General features: G+C 36.4%; 1 protein-coding gene across 1 annotated transcript in view; it reads right to left on the bottom strand.

Annotated features, from left to right (window-relative positions):
• The window catches only part of RELN (reelin), a 534,724-nt gene that overhangs the window by 136,371 nt on the left and 381,482 nt on the right, over window positions 1-16,871 (bottom strand). Inside the window, exons 23-26 of the mRNA XM_008065395.1 lie at window positions 16,107-16,293; window positions 8,334-8,539; window positions 4,767-4,938; window positions 4,124-4,324 (exon numbers count right to left, since the gene is read on the bottom strand). Of these exons, the coding sequence (XP_008063586.1) occupies window positions 4,124-4,324; window positions 4,767-4,938; window positions 8,334-8,539; window positions 16,107-16,293 (766 nt within the window). The remainder of the gene's footprint in view (window positions 1-4,123; window positions 4,325-4,766; window positions 4,939-8,333; window positions 8,540-16,106; window positions 16,294-16,871) is intronic.

Genomic DNA, 16,871 nt, shown 5'->3' with positions numbered 1-16,871 from the left:
ATAGCTTTACCTAATTTTTAAAAAGAATATTCCATATCTTTCTTATTTCCATACTTAGAACTAGAAAACGTCTCTCAAAAGGATTTACAATTAGGCTAGTAGAAATTTTATTGTGATTCATTTATCTAAGCTTATATAGTAAAATGTTAAGAATATAATGAAAGAATTGACTTTCTCAGAAGCATACTTAAACTTTTCTAACACAAATTCCTTTTATTGCATTAGTCAAGAGTAAGAATGGCTTTTGGTTGGTATGTGGTAAGAACAGCCACACTGGGCATATATAGTTAGTTCTTTGTCTTAAACTTACCACGACTGTCATTTTTCAAAAATAGACAAGCTGTTGGAACTTTAAATTCCATGACAAGTTTATGCTTTAGAAATCAGGTAATGGGGTAGTATAGATGCATTCTCAGATGCACTAAGCATATAACTTGTCTTAAAATTTCCATTCAAGATTTATTTACTTATATCTTCAACAAATATTTACTTGGGTACATTCTAAGCATCAGATACATATGCTTAAGATTTTCCTACCTTTAAAAACAAAATGAAAGAAAATAAAAATTCTCCTTGATTTTTGTCTGCCTTTGACTATGTAGCTAAAACATATTGAAAGAAAGGCTACATTCATTGTGCAGTTGTCTTTACTCAACATCTTATAATCCATTGTAATCTGACTTTTGCTGTTACCATCCCAGTGAAATTATCAAGGAAGACTCTAACCAAATATAATGAAAACATTTAATCCTTATTTCTTTCACTTCTTCTGTTGTTTCTAATACTGTTAATCACTTCTTTTTCTTTTTTTTTTTTCAGTTGGAGTCTCACTCAGTCGCCCAGACTGGAGTGCAGTGGCCGCTCCCAGCCACTGCAGCCTCGACTTGCTGGGCTCCGGTGATCCTTCCGCCTCAGCCTTCCAAGTAGCTGGAACTACAGGTGTGCACTGCCACGCCCGGCTAATTTTTTGATTTATTGTGGCGATGAGGTCTCGCCAAGTTGCCCAGGCGGGTCTTGAACCCGCGGGCTCAGGCAATTCACTCACCTCGGCCTCCCAAAGCACGGGATTACAGGCTGAGCCACCAAGCCCGGCCAATCACTTCTTTTTCATTGACCATCTAGCCTGCCTTTTAAGTCTTACTGTTTTCTAGGATTCAATTCTTGAATTTCTCATCTTTTTATTCTATGCATGCTTCCTAATCTCATTCACAGTCATAACTTCAGATTCCTTGTGAATACTTATGACTCCTAGATACGGCTCTTTCCTACTCTCTGGACACATATACATTGTTGGCTCCTGTTCATTTCCAGTTCAGCAGTCCATAGGCACCCCTAACTCCACATGTCCAAGCTTGTTCTTATCATTCATCTTCCCAAAATACGTCCTTTTCTTCTTCTATTTCAGTGACTAGAGCCAGAAATATGAAAATCATTATAGAATCCATTCTATTGCCCAACTGATAACCCTTAATATCGCTCAGATCCATCACTTACCTTTATTACCTATACCATGCCTTAATCTGGCCTTCTCCTTTCTTACTTTGATTACAACTCTAGCATCCTTACTTTTTTCAAAATATATTTTGAAATACTATCACTTCCCTCTGCCTCCTTCACTATCACACAGGTCCTAGCTCCCATCATCTCTTAATTGGATCACTGCAATAGCTGTCCAAGTGATATCTCTGTTTCCGCCCTTGACCCTGTTAGTGTATTTCCAACACAGTCACCAGAATGATTCTTTAAAAACCTAAGTCAGAACATGTCACTCTTCTGCTAGCCATTTTATTCAGAAGTCAGCCTGATCTTTCTTTTTTTCTTCCTGTCCCCCTTACTCACTTTCTCTACTAGAGTCACAATGGCATCCTTGTGGTTTCAAGAGCCTTTCCCAGAAAACTCCCACCTCAATGCCTTGTTCATTTTTGCTGCTTGTGCCTAGAATAATTTTCTCCAGATAGCTGCATAACTCATTCCTTCATTTTCTACAGGTTGTGGTTTAACTGCCATTTTATTAGTGAGGCCATTCTGAAACCTCTTATAAAATGGTAACCATCCTCTATCACCAAATTTCATATTCTCTATTTGCATATATTTTCATAGGCTCAAAATGTGTCTGGAACACAGAGGCTTTATAAATATTTGCTGACTGACTGAATGAATATATGTGCCGACTCTAGATTCCCTTCTGTTAAATCAACATCCATACTGCTGTCACACTGATCCTTCTAAAACACAGGTCTGATTCTGGCATACAGTGGGTTAAATCTTCCATGACTCATTGTTCTTGGGAATATTTCCAAGCAACTTAATGTAGAATATAATGCCAGTCAGAATCAACCTTACCTCACCTCTGCTGTGCATACTCTGAAGTTCTCAAAGTTGGAAACTTGCATTTTCTTATCTGCACTCATATATTTTCATGTGTTTGCTCATTCTGTTCCCTTTAGCTGGAATACCTCCCCCTCCATTCTTCAGCTAGTGAAGTCTCTGTATTTACAGAGACCTCCAATTTCAATCCATCCATCCATTCATCCTTCCTGCCTTCCATCCATCCATTTACCCATCAGCCCACCCATCTGCTCACTCATCCATTTATTCAACTAATAGATATTAATATTTTTTTGAGCACATGCCACATGTCAGGCACAATGCAGGATACTCACATAGCATCTAGAGACTACTCCTGCGACAGCATTCCTGTGACTGTGATGTGACTTTTCATTTTTCTGTGTCATTGTAGTTTCTGAGTTCCTTGAGGCTAGGACCATATTTTTCATTTCTCTATTCCTAGCCCCCATTGTTTGTCACACAGTAAACAGTCCCAAAAAATGTACCAGCACTGGGTATTTTTGAACAAATGACATAAAAAATTCTTGATGTTTCAAATATACATTATCAATCTCTTAATGACCTATATTCTATACCTGTTTTTAACTAATTGCCACAAATTTATAGCATTCTGTTTGTGTGGTATGAGAACAAAGATTTTTCTTAAACATTATGCATTCTTGCTCGTTGTTTAAGCACTTGAAATATTTAAGATGTTTTCTTCATTCAGATTTTTTAAACTTCAGAATATCACCTTGCAGACTTTAACACCTACACTGCCATGGTTTTGTGACTAATTAAATAGAAAAGGTGTCAGATGAGAAATAGCATAGTATTCTGAAAATGTATTCACTATTAATGATGTTTTGTTGCCATTTTAGGTGTTACCAAAAAGTGAATATAGATTAATATACTGTTATTGATGTTTTTGTTTCATTGTATGTTAGCATTAGAATCTAAATAAGAAAGGATAACTTTTTACTAATCATATTATTTATGACTAGCTTCCCTGTTTACAGACCTGTGGAAATTATATTTGAAGAGCTGTCTATAAACATCTGATCTCTTTAATAATTCCATTTGTAAATTATTTAGCATCTGCATCCTGCCGTTATGTAAGGACCATGTAGTTGTTCTAGCTCATTAAAACTGCATTACTTTCGACCCCAGAATTCACCAATGGGATTTTATTATAAACACAATGAAATTTTGATTAGGGTTCTGAAACAAGAGCTTGTCAAAGTAAATACTTGCCATACATGTTTGATTTGTTATCACAGAGCTGAAAAACATCAAGCTTTTAAGAGGTTGGGGAAAAAATTAAAGGAAGATAAATTGAAAATATTACAGTAAAAGCATATAAGTTACAACTAGTAAGCTGAAAAGAAGAACTTATCCATCACCATTCAGAAGTATGGGATTCATTAAGTTACAATCAGATTGAGGTCTTAAAAGTCCATTTTATTTTTAATTGTGGTAGATTATCATGAGTACTTAAGGAAATATAACAATATAGCCACAAATTCCTGGGCTTCTTAAAAACTACTATGCTGTACTAATTTATACACATCTTTAAAATAAAGTAATAACAAAAAGTTTTAAAAAATGAATATACTATTTTCCTAATGAGTAGAGTTGAAAGGCTCTGCAATTCTAAGATTGTTGAAGCTTCATTCAAATGAGTCCCTTCTTTAATAAGATATGATAAATCTGTGTTCTTTGTGAGTTTCACTTATAAATCTGGAAGAAGTTTCGTTCCTTAACTTGCTTTGGGAAGAAGTTTGTGCATACATACCTTGAACTGTAGCACATATCCAGGTTTCAGGGTCAAATCTCGAGTTACTGCAAATCTATCTCCATCTGATCTTCCAAATACCATGGCTGATGGTGTAGCAGCGCAGAAGGTTTCATTTTTAACCATCCCTTCATTAGCCAACATCAGCCACACACTCATTTGATTCATAGGGTAATCAAAAGCTGGCTTCTCATAAAAGTTCTAATGGAAACAATACAAATAACACAGAAGGTCAATTTGATAACTTTGAAAACAAGGAAGAAAGGAATTTTCTGGGTCACGTGTTATTTGCATTTCTAGAAAAATTCGGAAGAATCCTAATTATTTTTTTTTACAGCCATTAAATTTTCTCCTGATGATTTAACAACTGAAAATATTTTGCCACTGCTTATCCAATAATTTTATAAACACACTAACCATTTTACTTGATGACTCAACCAGATTTCTATCTTTTTTTTTTTTTTTTACATCTAAATTATCTGTGAACTAGTAGCATAGAGAGGGAGCAAAAAAATTAAGTACAAACACTTAATCTTATAGTACACATTCAGTGTCAAGCACTAAACTATTAAGAAAATGAGTTCTTTATCCTACCCACTTTGATAATTCTCTGTCTTCTTGGAGTTTAGACATATGGGAATACCTGAGGTAATGTTGGGTTGATAACTGGGATGATCTGCTTCTGCTTCTCCGATAGAATGATGATGTCATCGACCGCCCACTGGTCATAGTCTTCCCCTGAGAACACAGGCTGCCACCAGCGGAATCTGGTGCAAGGAGTCTTGGCAGCAGCTGGAAGCTCCAGATAAACAAATCTGTATAAAGGCAAATCATTTGTTATTTATGATTGGGAAACAAAAAGTCCATTTGTTTTTGTTTGTTTGATTGCTTGTTTGTTTTTCCTGTTGCTGTTAAAATAACAAGAATAACAGCAAGAGAAAATTTAATTTTGTTTGATCTCTTGATATTTTTGAACTTACCGGGCTTGAATAGACAGACAAGTTGAACCGTGTGAGCAAGTTTAGTTATGGTTGTATTTATTTCATTTGGAATTGTTTCTTTTGGTCTTCACCTGAGTTTTGGTTAACTGAACTGTATCTTTTAACTACAATGACAATGTTCATAATTTTTTCAAGAAATATCAAGAAAAACTGTTCTGTCGTATATCACACTAAAATAGTATTAAACATTTTTCAAAGCTATTCTTGATCATTGTGGGAAAACAGAGATACGTGTTAAAAATGAAACATAGATCACCTTATAATCTATCTATTAGATGGGGTTGACTTCTGTTAAGATTTTGGTGTATATCATCACAGTCTGTCATCTTGTATACAGGTGAGCTATTATATGTATAATTTGATGTCCCATATTTTAAAACTTAACATTATACCATAAGCACATTCTCAAATTGGTAAAATTATTTCTTAAGTTCTTTTTAATGTCTATGTAAATTTTCATCACACTTACATGCTATTATTGACGTCACCTTTCCCTATTATAAATAAGTCTGTGCTTTATGCATAAAGCTTTATATATGTCTCAGTTTATCCCTTTAGGAAAAGTTCCTAGAAGTGGAATTACCCAGTCAAATAAACTGGTCATGTTTAAAGCGCTTGATGTTTTTCAAATTCCTTTCTGGAAGAGTTATAACAGTTTGCAGGATAATGTAATAGCACCTGTCTTGCTGCTCCCAGGTGGAGATAGCACTTGGTTTTATCAAAAAATGACCGTTGGTTGAAAAATGATATCTTTTTTATGTAATGGAGATTGAATGCTATTTATGTTTTGTTAAACATCTGAGCTTCCTCTTTTGCAAAATCTACTTATTCCTTTTACTTATTTTTCCAGAGATTTTAGTGCCTTTCTTGACAATTTGCATAAGCTCTTTATAGAGACATTGATCCTCTATTTCTCATATGTTACAAATATTTTCTCAGTTTGTTTTCCTTCTTTTCATTTTTTTCTTTGACATGTATACGTTACATGTGTATGAAGTTTTACATTTGCATGTAGTACATTTCTATGTAAGTGGTACTCTTCATTGTGAATTCTTCTGTTGAATTTGTATTTAGAAAGTTTAGATCTTTTTCCAAGATGAGACAGGAACCTTATTATTTAAATGTTTAAATATTAAATTAATCTTTAACAGTTTCTGGTTATATAAAGTGACAGTATAAATAGATAATCCCCTCCAATGCCTACCTATTTTTTTCTAACACCACTTGATTAAATAACTATGTCTTTCTCATTGATATTTTCTATATCCTCTTTTCATATGTGGGTTCTCACACACACCTGAGCTAGTTTCTGGATTATCTATTTGGCTTTATTTTTTGTTCTATTTGTAATTATCATTATCATTTCATTGTAATTATATAGGCTTCATGATCAACTTTAAAAAATATCACATTGGGCATACCTTTTTTTCCTCTAAATTTAAGTTACTTTTGCTAGCTTATATTTCTAGATATAAGGATCCCCCTCATGCCACTGGGATTTTTATTGAGACTGCATTAAACATAAATTAAAAGATCTCTTCATAACACAATATTCAGTCTTCCTATCTAGAGATGCTGCATTCTTCTTCTTCTTTTTTTTTTTTTTGCTTTTTTTTATCTCTGAAGGAAGTTTTAAAATTTTTGTAGCTTTCTTCAAAGACATTCTCAGTATTGTTTGTTAAAGTTTTTTCTTATATTTGTTTATGTGTTTGCCACCATGAATGGGATCTGTCCTCCATATCTTCCAATTCAGAGTTTCTTAACCGTTTCAGTGTCACAGAACTCTTTTGGATTCTGGTGAAATTTTCTGGCCTTCCATCAAAGGTCCTCTTAATAAAGTATTTTGCATGGTATTTGAGGTGGTTTACAGTTTTCTTGAGTCCAGGTTAATGACTTCTGTTAAAAATAAATATTTCTGGAATTTGACGAGCCATTAAAGTTTTGTCTGCCTATGTAGTTGCTTTTACTGAACTCTCAATGATACCAGGTTGACATATCACTTGGAAAAAATATTTTGAGTTATTTAAAATCATTGTTTAAGCCAGTTTGGCACTGTCTATTCCCTCTCTACCATATTGCACTTTGGATGATCTGACTAGGCTCCATCTCCCACCCACAGTTCCTGACTTTCTCCCTGAATGTTACGTCTCTTGTTTCACCCAGTTGTCTCTTTTCTGGCTTCTCCTTCTCATCTATATTCCTTCAAAGACACATTTTTTTGTTGGTGTATTTGAATGTTTACTTGTGCTATGTCTTGGAAAGTTGTGCTACCATTAAATGATCCAACATTTTAAAACAACGAACTTATGAACCTTCAATCTACAAAATAGGTATATTTTAAGTAGCATGTTTAAAATCTATTCAACTTGTAAGAATTGGATCTATATATTCTTAAATTTTTTACACTAAAATAATGAAGCTACGTTATAAAATGCAAAACAGGGACAAGATTAATATGTTAAAGTTTAATAACAGTCAACATATAAAAATTGTTTTGGGGTTAAAGTGAATACAGATTATTAAAAGTACTCTAAAAGCAATATCCTTCAGTAGACTTTAATTATATTTATTATATAGAAAGTATAAATATAGAATTTCAAAATACTACATAAATGCAAAATAACTAAATTAAAATACATTGACTGCCTGCTACAGTTATTGATATTAAACATGAATCACTTTCCCAAACTCTACAATGGTCATTGCCCAATAAATTTTATTAAATATGCCCCACAATTTATCAAAATAAAGACCAGTGCAAAAGATGGGCCCATGCAAAAGTCTTAGAAAATCTGAGTCTAGGACAGCAGCCATGTGAAAACTTTTAACATAAAAATCCATCTTGCTGTTAAATATAACAGTTAAGCATGCTTTGTGTGTGCATTAAAACAGACAAACCCGCAAATAGAAAAATGAGCTTGGAACATCCTTATATCACATGATTTCTTTAGGTAAACAGTGGTCACTCATTTTGCTTTTCTTCTGGTCAAAATTTTTTTCAAAATCTTAAAAATTCAAACATGAATACAAATGCCTTCTGTCCAGTCACTTAAATGTCATGAAATCTTTATATACTGGGCTAGCACTCATTTAAATATTTACAGGTTTGTTTATTTTTGCAACAGTTAACATATTAGAAGCACATCAACAAGGATCTAATTGTTGTCATTTCTGAAAAACACGGGAAGGCCAATCAGGTGAGTGGTTACCTGGGTTTGCTGAAGTCTGAGAAGTACATCTCCGCCAGCAGGTGCCACTGGATGCCCCCGTTGTTGCTGTACTGAAGGAGGACACCCTCCTCTCTGCTGTCAGGCTGGTTGCATGCAGCACTCTCTCCACCTATCTGGATGTAGAACTGGACAAAGTCCACCCAGGAAGTATCCAGATCCCAGCTCACCAATTGCCTTTTCCCAGCCTTTCAGAAAAAAACAGATGAATAAGATTCAGTCATCTGGGATTTCTTGGGCATTTTGTTTCAGTGTCAAATTCACATACACATCCTAGCACTATGTGGAAATGGCTTTGTCCCCATTTATTGCTGAGAGGAGCAAGTTAATGCCATTTTGCTGTCTCTGATCTGGCTATGGTAACTGTTCCTGGATACATTTGCTTAATCTCTACATCACAGGTTCCCAGACTTAGAAAACTCTTGAGAATTGCTAGCTATATTAAAAAGTACTTGAAAAATTTTAAAATTACAGAAAAATTAATTTTAATTAAAATGCTCCCAATTTTTGCTTTGTAAATCTCCAGGCAGAGCAACGAGGAAGAAAAGACCATATACTTTGCAATCAGTTGGGCACTGGGTTTGAATCTCAGTCCATTATCATACTGATCACTAGCTGTGTGGCCTTTCTGAGCTTTTCTTTTCCTCAAAGGGACAATATAGATAATAATATCTTTCTCATAGGGTATTGTGACAACTGATGAATAGTGTTGCTTGTCACTTGCCTAGCATATGACATGCTTTCTGGAGGAAATGGTCTCTCCAGAGATATGCCTGACTCTCTCCTGTAGGTATTAAAGTGGACCAGGCAAGATAGAAACTTCTTGACAAAACAAAAACAAAAACAAAAACAACAAAAAACAGTACTAGAATCTCTCAGGTTCCTAGTATGTGTGTGTGTCTCTCTCTCTCTGTCTCTCTCTCTCTCAAATGAAGAAGCTTGGAGGAAACATTTAAATAATATTTTGCAACCACTAAATGGTCTCTTTGTGTCTTAAAAGTGTTAAAAATTTTCTCAAATCCAGTAACTCAATTCTTTTGCTCAGTATGTCCCCTGCAGGCACAGTCTTGCTGTGAGGTGTTAGATACAAATTAACAAGGTTTGCCACTGTTCTTGTTGTGGGAAATAATTTCATCCTAATGGGACTGAAGAAAGGTTTGCTTATGAGAGTCTTTCACCTAAACAGATTCTGTCAAAGCGAATTCACGGACTTCTCTAAACTGGTCTTGAAAGAGCTCCCAAGGTAGAACCCTAATCCAAGGTAGAAAAACTGAAATAATATACATAGTATTAGAGAAAAATGGCCTTCACACTTATAGTTTAAACTCTAATCCAATAAGTTAATTAAGAAAGGGTTTCAGTTATTAGAAGTCACAGGGGAAATACCTGGGGTTAATTAAAAGAATACATGGCTACTGATAGGTCTAAAGCCAATTAAGGGATTCCAAAATAAACAAGGGGGCTAGCTAAATGGATCTGAAGCTAATTTTTGAAACTCATTCTTTGAAAATTTCAAGTTTAAGTATGTGTTTGAGGAAGTCTTGTAAGAAATGTGTACTTTTGCCTGTTATATATACTTTTAATTTCTTTTATTGTTATTTGAAATATGGTAAATGAAAAATACTTCAGAGATCCTAGGATTTTCATGCCTCAGGATCATACAGGAAGAATGATTTTTGGAAGAAAAACGACAGAACCTAGCAAGTTAATTCCAATTCAGCAAACTTCTGTGAAAAACTGGGCATGTGGAAATGAGCCAGAAGGATAAAGATCTAAGGTGAGGAGAATTATAAAAATTCAATTATCACAATTAGTTGGTCAGATCGTTCTATTGTGAAATTCACAGAGCTGTGTTGTTTTTCAGGAGACTGTAGTGTTAGTCTACAGAGGTTTTGAAAGAGTGTTTTGTGGGATTTTTGTAAATGATGGAAAATACCACACAAATGCTTAGTTTGGCACAGAAAGTGTCTTTTTTTCTAGAGAATAGCACAAATCATTTTCTTTTGTTCAGTGGCCTGATATGAACATTGTTTTAAAGGAAGAAAAAAGAAAGGAAATGGCTCATGGCAAAGTTTTTTGTCAGAATTTAGTATTTGATGTAATATATGCATTTAAGTTTTCCTATTACACTATGATCAGTATATTTATGTGCATATGTATAGACACATACATACATTTAGACACATATACATACATACTGATCATAGTGTAGGCACATATACTCATTTAAAGGTCATAGTATAGGCACAAATACACATATAATGTGTGTGTTAAGCAACTCCGTATTTCTGGGATATGGAAAATAGTCTCCAATTTCCCCCCCAAATTCTAGGTAAAATGGTTCACTGCTTTAAGTGTTTAGCTAAAATAAAACAGTTTTAACAGGTAATGCTTTCAAACTCTAGACCATTTATGACAAAACTCCAAAATACCTCATGAACATTCACCTTTTGTGTTCTATTAGTATCTTTCACAATTAATCAAAATGCCACTAGAAAACAATTCTACTGTATTTATTTGAAAAATAACAATTTCTTTAGACTCTTTTGTTGTTTTCCAATAATTTCTTTCATCATGTATTCAATCCTTTCTTCAACAGTTATACCAGGCAGAACACCACCATATGCTATAAAAACACCATGTGTTATAAAAACAAACATGAAAGGATTTACAGATTTGTGGCAGAGATAGTAATGACAATCGAAGGCTGTAGCTCAAGTCTCAATTCCTTGCTGAGCCCCATTTGGTCATATGATCACTTATTAATTCTCCAATCTATTTAGTTTTAGGAGTATTTATTGATTTGTAAATGCCTAGGGCATGGCATGCATTTGTGAGCTGAACATCTTACCTAGGATTTGGCTCAGTCAGTGGGACTCTGCATTCTGCTGGGTATTATATGGATAAAAGTAAAAATATGATCTCTTTCTATATAAATTAGAGACAAATTCTAAGAAGAAAGAGATACGGATACTTTGCCATAGCTCCAGAAAGCTTCATGGAAGCAGCAGGATTTGAACGGAATGCCAAAAGTTTTATGTGAATGCAGAGAAGATGGAAGGCATTATGGTAGGACAGCACAACCTTGGATGTGAAGGAAAGCTTCCTGGCTAGAGCAGAGGCTCATACCTGTGAAATTAATGCAAGCCATGTAGTCAGGGCAGGAGTATTGGAGACCATTCTGAACATTTGTGGTAGAAGAGGGAAAGGACAGAAGTATCTAAAAGATAACTTAATTTAGGGTGGTGTGCAAATGGTCTAAGAAACACTTCCTTTGGGTTATTGCTCCTTCTCCACTTCAACATGCTTGCAGTTGTGGGTTGTCAGACTGTGTGTATCCACCTCATCACCAAACCAGTGAATGTATCACTCTGGCTATGCCAATCATAGCACACCAATTCTCCCAGGATTGGGACTGGCCAATCAGAAATTTTCCTTAGTTTTTCCGATGAAGTTGTTTGGAAAGTTCAGTGGCGTGGGTTCTACTCTCATAGAGACAGCTGACTCTACACTCAGGCTGACAATAGACTCTACACTTAAGGAGATAGTTCTGTGTGCATTTGAGTTACTGGTTCAGATATCTCTCAGATCAGTTCTACTGAAGCCCTCTTTGTGTTTTCATTATGCACCAATTTCCCCCCTTTTTTGTTTAAGATAGTTTCTCCCATTTAGAATTCATAACAGTTCCAAATGAATCAAGAGAAATATGTAAAAAGTGGTCTTGAGATACCTGGACAAAAATTTAGGGGTAAAGCTGAGTTAGGAGGGGAAGAGAAAAATTTTACTTTTGAGATGATGATTTTAAGTGAGTGGCATGGCAGGTATGTGAAAATAGTCAGTGCTATCAATTTGAAATTTATTCTCAAAAACATAATTATGATAGCTAATGCATACTGAACTCTGTGTTCCCGACACTATTCTTTATTCTTTACCTGAATTAACTAACTTATTCTTCCCAACATTTACTCAATAATTAAGAAAAGTGAGATAGAAAGAGTTGTTATAACTTTGTAAGGTGAACCAAACAAAGAGTTTTGGGGCCCAGGTAGTCTGACTACAGAGGTCATCTTGAATTAAGTGGAAGAAATGTTGATATGTAACCCTTTATATGTTGAAAATATCTGTGTGTGTATATGTGTATACATGCACATGTACATTTACTGGGGTGTTTGAGTAAGGACTGGTGAAGGGTTAAAATCTTATTGATACTTATAAGAAACACAACCCTACAATTTCTGCACAATTACACAATTATACAGTGTATCCAGATATGTGAAATGTATATTGACCATTTATCGACTAGTATCTCTAACAATAGGCATCAAGAGACCTTCAATAACAATGGATAGAAAATATTGTTAAATGAACTTCATTCCTGATTTTCTCTCACTTCTATCTTATTTACTTGCTGATTCTTTGTTCTGCACCTGCATCAAAACAAAACCTGTATATATTTTTGCTTATGAATAAAATAACTTGTTTTGAATTTCTGCCAAAATTGTGCAACCTATCAGCCCTATGATATACCACCCACACCTGTCTACTTGTTATATAATATAAAATAGTATATATCTCCAATTGTCCCAGAATTGGTGGCTATAGTCCTTGCTGGAAAAAAGAATTATTAAGCTATCCAAACTCTAAAGAAAACTGCCAATAATTGCAGATAAACGTGTCACTCAGGATGGACATTTGACCTGCTCCTCCTTTTAGTCCCTTTGAAAACTGTATAAGTGGATGAATTGGAGGAGAGAGAAAAAGAATATCCTGACTAGACTGCAGTGAGGGAGGAGAAGGAGGTAGCGATATGGATTAAGGTATTCCAAGATAAACAGTTTTAGCAGTTCTGGCTGGTACTTTAGTCCCTAGTTGGTTTTCCTTTCTTTCTTTCTTTCTTTTTTTTTAAGCTGGAGTCTCACTCTGTCACCCAGACTGGAATGCAGTGGCCGGAGCGGCCACTGCAGCCTTGACCCACTGGGCACCGGCAATCCTTCCGCCTCAGCCTTCCGAGTAGCCGGAATTACAGGCACACGCTACCATGCCCGGCTAATTTTTTTGATTTATTGTAGAGATGAGGTCTCGCCAAGTTGCCCAGGCAGGTCTTGAACCCACGGGCTCAGGCAATACACTCACCTCAGCCTCCCAAAGCGTGGGATTACAGGCTGAGCCACCGAGCCCGGCTGGTTTCTCTTTCTTTCTTTCTTTTTCTTTTTCTTTTTCTTTCTTTCTATCTTTCTATCTTTCTTTCTTTCTTTCTTTCTTTCTTTCTTTCTTTCTTTCTTTCTTTCTTTCTTTCTTTCTTTTTCCTTTCTTTCCTTCCTTCCTTCCTTCCTTCTTTCTTCTCCTTCCTTCCTTCTCTCCCCACTTTCCTCCCTCCCTCCCTCTTTCCTTTCCCTTCCTTTTTTCTTCCCCGCTCCCTCCTTTCTTTCTCTCTCTTCCTTTTTTTCCTTCTTTCCTTCTTTCCTTCCTTCCTTCCTTCCTTCCTTCCTTCCTTCCTTCCTTCCTTCCTTTCCTTCCTTCCTTTCTTCTCTCTCTCTCTCTCCAGTCTCACTCTGTCACTTAGGCTGGAGTTCAGTGGCACAATCACAGCTAACTGCAGCTTCAAACTCCTGAGCTCAAGCAATCCTCCCAGTAGAGTAGAACTGAGGCACATGCCACCATGCCTGGCTAATTTTTAAATTTTTTTATAGACACAGGGTCTTGCTATGCTTCCCATACTAATCTTGAACTCCTGGACTCAAGAAATCCTCCCACCTTGGCCTCCCAAAGTGCTGGGATTATAGGCATGAACCACTGTGCCCAGCCCCTAGTTGGTGTCTACCAATCTGCATGCTTAGTCTGGTGCTACCACTGGGAAAGTTGAATAGTGCAAGAAAAACTTGTATGAAGAGTCACACATTAGCAGACACCACCAGCAGCCACCAAACCAAGCCAGAATAGAGCTTGAGATGCCTGCCCACCATGGCCAGCTGGCCAGTTCCCTAGGAATAGCACTGTATACCCCCACCTCCACCATTAGTGCTCCTTCCTCCAGCCATAGTCCTGAGACTAATGGATAGAAAGATTTCATAAACACCTATAGAAGTATTCTCTATGTGGTAGGGACTGGCCTACACTATTTACAAGTACTAATTCATTTAATCAACATAACGTCCCAAATGAGGTATCTACTCTTGTTATCTTTGCTTTGTAGACAAGGAAGCTGAGACACAAGGAGGCTGAATAATGTGCTCAAAGTCACAGAACTAGGCAGTGCTAGAACTGGATTGAAACAGGCAATGTTGCTCTAGAATTGTAGTCTTTAACCTCCAAGCTCCACCACCCTACCTTCACCCACCTCTCACTCCAGGTCTCACACTTACACTTTCCAAAGGGCAGGGTGAAAAGAGACCAAGCACCTGTTCTATTCAAGGACCCTCAAGACACAAGCTTGGCTGGCAAGGGAGGAGAAAAAGCAATGGAATTTAAATCAGGTACAAGAGATAAGATAGAAAAGTGGAACCTCATCAAACTGAAAGACCTCTGCAAAACAAAAGAAACCATCAAGAGAGTAGGGAGACAGCCACAGAATGGGAGAAAATATTTGCCAACTGTGTATCTGACAAAGTCTGACATCCAGGATCTACAAGGAACTCAAATGTGCCGAAAGGAAAAAAAAAAACAGCCCTATTGAAAATTGGGCAAAGTATATGAATAGACACTTCTTAAAGAAGACATACGAGCAACCAACAGATACATGAACAAGTGCTCAGCCTTACTAGCCATCAAAGAAATGCAAATCAAAATCAAACTGAGATACCACCTAACTCTAGTCAGGATAGCCATCATGAATAACTCAAAAAACAACAGATCCTGGAGAGGATACAGAGAAAATGGAATACTTCTACCTTGTTGGTGGGAGTGTAAACTAGCACAACCTCTGTGAAAAACAGTGTGGTGATTTCTAAAAGATCTGAAAATTGACTTTCCATATGACTCAACAATCCCTCTTCTGGCACTATACCCAGAGGAACTCAAATCATTCTACAAAAAAGATACCTGTGCATGCATGTTTACTGTAGTACTATTCACGATAGCAAAAACATGGAACCAACTGTGCTACCCATTGAAAGTAGACTGAAAAAAAAATGTGGTTCATAGACACGATGGAATATTATGCAGCCATAAAGAAGGACAAAATTATGGACTTTGCAGCAACTTGGATGGATTTAGAGCCCATCATACTCAGTGATCTATCACAGAGACAAAGAACTGAGTACCTCATGTTCTCACTTATAAGAGGATCCCGAACATTTATTATAATACTACAGGAAAGGAATTGACAGTAAGTGAGACACTGCCAGGGGAGGAGGAGAAGGCACATAACATCAATAAGGGTACCTGATCCCAAACCAGGTGAAGTGAGGATCAATGGGAGGCCCAAGCCTCACCTGTATGATGACCACTTACGTACCTAATCCTGAATTGTACCCCACATGTTTAAAACAAACAGATAAATCAGGTACATGGAGGGTAGAAATTTTAAACTGGCCTATCCTGGATTTGTAGTAATCAAAAATAATCATAAAACTACAAGATTTTCCCAAGTTGTAGTTAAGAGATGGGAATTTGACAAAGCCCAGGCAAAAGCAGGGAACTTGGGGAACATATAAACCCATTTCAGTGTAACACCTTTGGAGTTCAGACTGTTGCGCGAACTAGTTCCATATTAAACTAGTTACTACCTTGATAATGTATCCTAGCTCTTGGTCATACCTTGCTGAAGTAAAGAGATGATCCAGAAGAGATAACACCACACCCTTGTTCTGGTTTTACAATTTCTCCCCCGATAACTTCTTGCCAGTCAGATTCCCAACCATTCTGGTTTTCAAAATCCGACATAATTGTGGAAGGAAGTGCAGCTTCTGGGTGGCATTCAGTGCCTTGGTATCCCTGGTCACACCTATGAGAGAGCAGAGCTGAGTAGTCAAGTCATAGAACCACCTGCCAATGCAATGGTCCTCTTACCTAAAACATTTCCCATGTTTTACTTATGCTCAGGCCTCATCATTCACACTAGATTTTTTTTCCTCTACAGAGTTAGTCTGTGTATGTGGTAGTAATAGTCCTTAGTTTTTCATACTCTCCCTAAATTGATTTAATCCTTTCATAAAAATAATACTATAAGGGTAGAATTTTGGCATCAAGTTGTAATGAAGAAGGACATTGATGTGTATGTTTATGCACGTGTGTGGGGGTGAGGGATGGTGGAATTTTCCTGTGGCCATAAAAAGTCACATACAAATATTTGTCTGCTGAACCAACATGTAACTGTGGCCACATCTTATAGTTCCTGACTAAATTGCATTTGTTAGAGTCTTTAAGTATTCAAGTGTGTTCCTTTCTCCTCATTAGCAAAAATCACCATCTCCCCATGTACATAATCTTGAGCTTTCCAGTGAAGTGTTGTAGGAGAGTGTGCAGCAGTGTTTGACTAGTGCTTTAAGACTGTCAGGGGAAGAAAAGGGAAACAATGGCAAG

Source organism: Carlito syrichta, unplaced genomic scaffold, assembly GCF_000164805.1.
Source record: "Carlito syrichta isolate Samal-C Ts95f unplaced genomic scaffold, Tarsius_syrichta-2.0.1 Scaffold308277, whole genome shotgun sequence".
Lineage (NCBI taxonomy): Eukaryota > Metazoa > Chordata > Mammalia > Primates > Tarsiidae > Carlito > Carlito syrichta.
Note: the sequence above shows the minus strand (reverse complement) of the source record. Positions and strands in the feature narration are given on the sequence as shown.